Source organism: Coregonus clupeaformis, unplaced genomic scaffold (assembly GCF_020615455.1).
Source record: "Coregonus clupeaformis isolate EN_2021a unplaced genomic scaffold, ASM2061545v1 scaf1196, whole genome shotgun sequence".
NCBI classification, from domain to species: domain Eukaryota; kingdom Metazoa; phylum Chordata; class Actinopteri; order Salmoniformes; family Salmonidae; genus Coregonus; species Coregonus clupeaformis.
The window spans coordinates 105,001-111,196 of record NW_025534650.1 but is presented as its reverse complement, the minus strand read 5'-3'; the positions used below and the strand labels follow the sequence as shown (position 1 = coordinate 111,196).

Sequence of the window (6,196 nt, the reverse complement as noted above, 5' to 3'; positions counted from 1 at the left end):
ACCAGTGAGACTAGAGGAGACCAGTGAGACTAGAGGAGACTAGTGAGACTAGAGGAGACTAGTGAGACTAGAGGAGACCAGTGAGACTAGAGGAGACCAGTGAGACTAGAGGAGACTAGTGAGACTAGAGGAGACCAGTGAGACTAGAGGAGACCAGTGAGACTAGTGAGACTAGAGGAGACCAGTGAGACTAGAGGAGACCAGTGAGACTAGAGGAGACCAGTGAGTCTAGAGGAGACCAGTGAGACTAGAGGAGACCAGTGAGTCTAGAGGAGACCAGTGAGACTAGAGGAGACTAGAGGAGACCAGTGAGACTAGAGGAGACCAGTGAGACTAGAGGAGACCAGTGAGACTAGAGGAGACCAGTGAGACTAGAGGAGACCAGTGAGACTAGTGAGACTAGAGGAGACCAGTGAGACTAGAGGAGACCAGTGAGACTAGTGAGACTAGAGGAGACCAGTGAGACTAGAGGAGACCAGTGAGACTAGAGGAGACCAGTGAGACTAGAGGAGACCAGTGAGACTAGAGGAGACTAGTGAGACTAGAGGAGACTAGAGGAGACTAGAGGAGACTAGTGAGACTAGAGGAGACTAGAGGAGACCAGTGAGACTAGAGGAAACTAGAGAGCACTTTAAAACCATTCACAGAACCAGAAATTCAGCACATTCTCATTCAAACACGTTTCATGAATCAAAAATCCATTCAATCATTCAATCAGTCAATAATTTGTTGGTTGATTGATCGATGGATTGATTGAAACATTATTAAACTCAGTTCAAGTTAAAAGTCACAGGTCTAGGATCAGCTTAGCATCCCACAGTCCTTACCTTAACCCTGAGGAGAGGGAACCTTCAGACTGACCTCACATCGTACTGTCTAGGGATCGACTTCATCTGGCTTTTTCATTAACAGTAGGATTGGACACACACACACACACGTTTGGTTTGTGTTTGGTTTTTTTAACTATGCAGATGTAATATGATGATGAATTGTTGTAATATATTTTATAAATGATTATTAGATTGAAATGGGCAATTAAAGGTATTTTATAAAGCATGATGATGAATTTAATGTTTTTATCAATGAATTATACAAACCATTTTTATAAGGTTGTGAAACTGTATTCAACTCTATCTTGTCTTTATGTAGGTTGTCAGTTCAAAGGGGGTGACCATTCTATATCAAACTGTGAACTCATATTCTGTACAGCAAATGTTGCATAATGTTTTACAACAAGTATCCATATCACAATAAAGCTATATATTGATAATGTTTCATATTGGCGTATGTTACTGTACAGCAAAGTTTCCATATCACAATAAAGCTATATATTGATAATGTTTCATGAAGCTATATAGTGATAATGTTTCATAAAGCTATATATTGTTAATGTTTCATAAAGCTGTATATTGATAATGTTTCATAAAGCTACATATCGATAATGTTTCATAAAGCTATATATTGATAATGTTTCAGTAAAGCTATACAGTGATAATGTTTCATAAAGCTATATATTGATAATGTTTCATAAAGCTATATATTGATAATGTTTCATAAAACTACATAGTGATAATGTTTCATAAAGCTATATATTGATAATGTTTCATAAAGCTATATATTGATAATGTTTCATAAAGCTATATATTGATAATGTTTCATAAAGCTATATATTGATAATGTTTCATAAAGCTATATAGTGATAATGTTTCATAAAACTACATAGTGATAATGTTTCATAAAGCTATATAGTGATAATGTTTCATAAAGCTATATAGCGATAATGTTTCATAAAGCTATATAGTGATAATGTTTCATAAAACGACATAGCGATAATGTTTCATAAAGCTATATAGCGATAATGTTTCATAAAACGACATAGTGATAATGTTTCATAAAGCTATATAGTGATAATGTTTCATAAAACGACATACCGATAATGTTTCATAAAGCTATATAGTGATAATGTTTCATAAAACTACATAGTGATAATGTTTCATAAAGCTATATAGTGATAATGTTTCATAAAGCTATATAGTGATAATGTTTAATAAAACGACATAGTGATAATGTTTCATAAAGCTATATAGTGATAATGTTTCATAAAACGACATAGTGATAATGTTTCAAAAGCTATATAGCGATAATGTTTCATAAAGCTATATAGTGATAATGTTTCATAAAGCTATATAGTGATAATGTTTCATATTGGTGTGTGACTCCCATTTTCTTAATCTCTACATTTAGAAATAATAAATCAACATAATAATAATGTAGCAATGAAAGACAATTCATGTGTAAACATTTGACACTAGCAAAGGCATAATATGTTTTATAGTGACATTAGATGGTTATATCATTTTGACAAGATACATTTTTCACTACGTTTCTTAACACTGTGATAATTGTAATTTATAAAATAAAACAGGCACTTTTGGAAAAGAGGGCTCGTCCGGGATTTGAACCCGGGACCTCTCGCACCCTAAGCGAGAATCATACCCCTAGACCAACGAGCCGCGCGTGACGTCTAGGCGGAATCTAGCTTTTTTAAAGTCACTATTTTTAACTATGTCGCCCGAGCAACGTTACCTTTTGGTGAGTGGGAAACAATGATACTAATGCCGCGTTTACAACAACTGGGTACTCGGGAAAAATCGATTTGAACGGCATCCAACTTGGAATTCCAAGTCGGGAACCTAGGCCTTTTTCTAAACTCGGACTTTCCGATCTGAAGATCACAGACGTCATGATTTGACCTCATATTTTTCAGAGTTCCCAGTTGTTTTGAACAGGGTAAATAATTTTTACAAGATGGAACTCGTGATTTAATTTCAGTTATTGTCCTACGACTGTTTTGTCATCCGACTACAATCACAGCAAGATGCTTTGACCGAACATAAATGTTGCTTTCAAAACAACTGGGAACTCGGAGATAACCGAGGTCAAATCATGACATCGGTGATCTTCAGGTCAGAAAGCCGGAGCTCTAAAAAAATATGCCTGAGTTTCCGATTTGGAATTTGAGTTGGATGACCGTTCAAAACGATTTTTCACAATCGGAGCTCGTTATTTTTTCCGAGTTCCCAGTTGTCATGAACGCCCCCTGAAGTCGAAAGTCGGAGATTTCCGAGTTCCCAATTCCCAGTTGTTTTGAAACGCGGCAAAAGTCCACACGAGCAAAGATGATGGATATACTGACAAGATAGGGTAGATGTCTCTCCACCCTAACAATAAGAGTCGTTGTCCACAAAGCGGCACGGCGGGCTGTCCAGCCGATCCTTTATATGGATTGTTGGATACATCTCATAATTGTAATTTTATTTTTGAATATTCGATGAAGGTTGTTGACGTCAACCGCCTGTATTCAATAGAGACGCTATGCTACTAGCCTCATAATCATGAATATGCATAGCCGTCTGGAGACAACTCCGTTATATAAAGTTTTTTTTTCTCAAAGGTTGCCGGGATGTCACGTGTCCTACTTTTATCAGTACACTGGCAACAACTTCAGCATTACGAAACTTCTATTCGATCAAATAAACCTCACGTAGCAAATAAGCCATTCATTTTTTGGGGGGGTTGACCAAATTCGACACTCTCATTGACCTCCGTGCAAAAACTCCTTGCTTGATTGGTGCGAAACAACGACAAACAAACGCCACCTGCTGGAGGGGAGACACATGTACCGCCGAGTTGGTCCTCTCTCTTCCTCTTCCTCTCTGACCCGTTCCCGGGGGTGACGTCACCTCTCATAGCACTTGACAGACAACACGCGGACGGGGTCTGTCTACGTGGCGGGGCGGAAGGAACGCTTCTAGCGGAAAGGTTGCCAGCGGCGAGACCAGCGGGTGAGATGCACTTGTCATTTACCAAACATACAAACAAACCAAACTGCGCGTTTACGTTATGAGGGTTTCGTTGCCCTCTTCGTGACAGTGTATCCTACTACAGGCTCTGATGTTACTGACATAGTTGCAGAATCCGTGTTTGGAAAAGGAAAACCCTAGTGAGTTATTTTGGCTATTTGTAAACATAATCAACTGGTGTATTCATGTGTTGTATGTCACAACATTACACTGTACATTATATACGTGTGTCTAACTCAACTTTGAAAAGGAAAAGGGAAAACAGTACTGTCTGTGGTCGATGCGTTGCCATGAATGCGTTGACATGATGTGACCGCTACGTCGCGGTAATACGCCATGGGGTTAATAACTAACTGTATATCGTAGACCGGTGCCATGTTCATTAGGAAAACGTTTTTGGAACATTGCAGATAGAAACGCTATGAATAGAGCCGACATGATTCTACATGGCAGAGAGGCATGTTTGTTCTACATAGTATATTTCTATCTGAACGTAGCAAAACGTAGCGTCCTGCTGAAGGCTCCGGTAGACAGTACTGCTTGCTGCTTCTCTCAGCTTCACTGGCTCATTTTAATGCATTTTAGTTGACGACTAAATGTCAATGTTCAGCACTGCTGGGGTGTAGTCATTAGTCCAAACAGTTGCGTTTTGCAACGAAAATTAGTTTATATTGGACAACTTCGGGTAGGTCCCTCCCCGTTTCGTTTCCGTTTGGTTCTGTTTGGTTTTCCGTTTGGTTCTGTTTGGTTTTCTGTTTGGTTCCGTTTGGTTCTGTTTGGTTCCGTTTGGTTCTGTTTGGTTTTCCGTTTGGTTCCGTTTGGTTCTGTTTGGTTCCGTTTGGTTCTGTTTGGTTCCGTTTGGTTCCTAGTGAATACACCCCAGATTTTACTGGGCTAAATCAGTCACTATTAAAAAACCAACCTCTCTGTCTTCCTCCTCCTCCTTCAGATGAACATGTCTGACTCCAACCACCCTCCCCTCTCTGACCCCCCCCACACCGACCCCAACCCCCCACACACCGACCCCAACCCCCCACACACCGACCCCCAACCCCCCCACACCGACCCCCAACCCCCCCACCGACCCCAACCCCCACACACCGACCCCAACCCCCCACACACCGACCCCAACCCCCCACACACCGACCCCCAACCCCCCACACGACCCCCAACCCCCCACACCGACCCCAACCCCCCACACCGACCCCAACCCCCAGAAGACACACACACAGCCCTCCCGCCTCCCACACCCATCCTCCAGCCCTCATTGGCCACGGAGGGTTCCGAGGGCTCTGAGCCAGCCAATGAGATGGCAGGAGAGGAAGTGACCAGGGACGACAGAGATGAGGCTCCTATTGACCGATCAGGGGGCGGCGTGGAGGATCAGGTGACCGAGTGTGGCCAATTGGTGAGCCTGGAGGCGGAGACTACTGCTGCTCCCGAGGGGGAAGAAGAGGTATGATCGTATGATTGGCTGTCGCCATAGTGATGTCATGGTGTTGTCGTTGTGGTGATGTCATGTTGTTGTCGTTGTGTGTGTGTGTGTGTGTGTGTGTGTGTGTGTAGGACTCTCTTCAGACCAAGGGGAAGGGTTGGGGTGGATGGGGCTCCTGGGGGAAGTCTCTACTGACCAGCGCTACGTCTACTGTGGGTACGTCTCCACACCAATGATGTCTATGTACCAAGCTTTTATTTAGTCGGTAGTGGTTGATGTCTATGTACCAAGCTTTTATTTAGTCGGTAGTGGTTGATGTCTATGTACCAAGCTTTTATTTAGTAAGTAGTGGTTGATGTCTATGTACCAAGCTTTTATTTAGTCAGTAGTGGTTGATGTCTATGTACCAAGCTTTTATTTAGTCAGTAGTGGTTGATGTCTATGTACCAAGCTTTTATTTAGTCAGTAGTGGTTGATGTCTATGTACCAAGCTTTTATTTAGTCAGTAGTGGTTGATGTCTATGTACCAAGCTTTTATTTAGTCAGTAGTGGTTGATGTCTATGTACCAAGCTTTTATTTAGTCGATAGTGGTTGATGTCTATGTACCAAGCTTTTATTTAGTCAGTAGTGGTTGATGTCTATGTACCAAGCTTTTATTTAGTCAGTAGTGGTTGATGTCTATGTACCAAGCTTTTATTTAGTCAGTAGTGGTTGATGTCTATGTACCAAGCTTTTATTTAGTCAGTAGTGGTTGATGTCTATGTACCAAGCTTTTTATTTAGTCAGTAGTGGTTGATGTCTATGTACCAAGCTTTTATTTAGTCAGTAGTGGTTGATGTCTATGTACCAAGCTTTTATTTAGTCAGTAGTGGTTGATGTCTATGTACCAAGCTTTTA

The 6,196-nt window shown here is 41.3% G+C and overlaps 1 protein-coding gene and 1 non-coding gene across 2 annotated transcripts in view; one reads left to right on the top strand and one right to left on the bottom strand.

Moving 5' to 3' along the window:
- Positions 1 to 2,441: 2,441 nt before the first annotated feature.
- Positions 2,442 to 2,513, bottom strand: trnap-agg. The gene has a single exon. It is a non-coding gene; the product is annotated as a tRNA-Pro (tRNA).
- Positions 2,514 to 5,082: 2,569 nt separating this feature from the next.
- LOC121564278 (protein Noxp20) overlaps positions 5,083 to 6,196 on the top strand; it is a 47,501-nt gene continuing 46,387 nt past the window's right edge. Inside the window, 2 exon segments of the mRNA XM_045217723.1 lie at positions 5,083 to 5,319; positions 5,430 to 5,514. Coding sequence (XP_045073658.1) covers positions 5,173 to 5,319; positions 5,430 to 5,514 — 232 coding nt within the window. The 5' untranslated portion in view covers positions 5,083 to 5,172.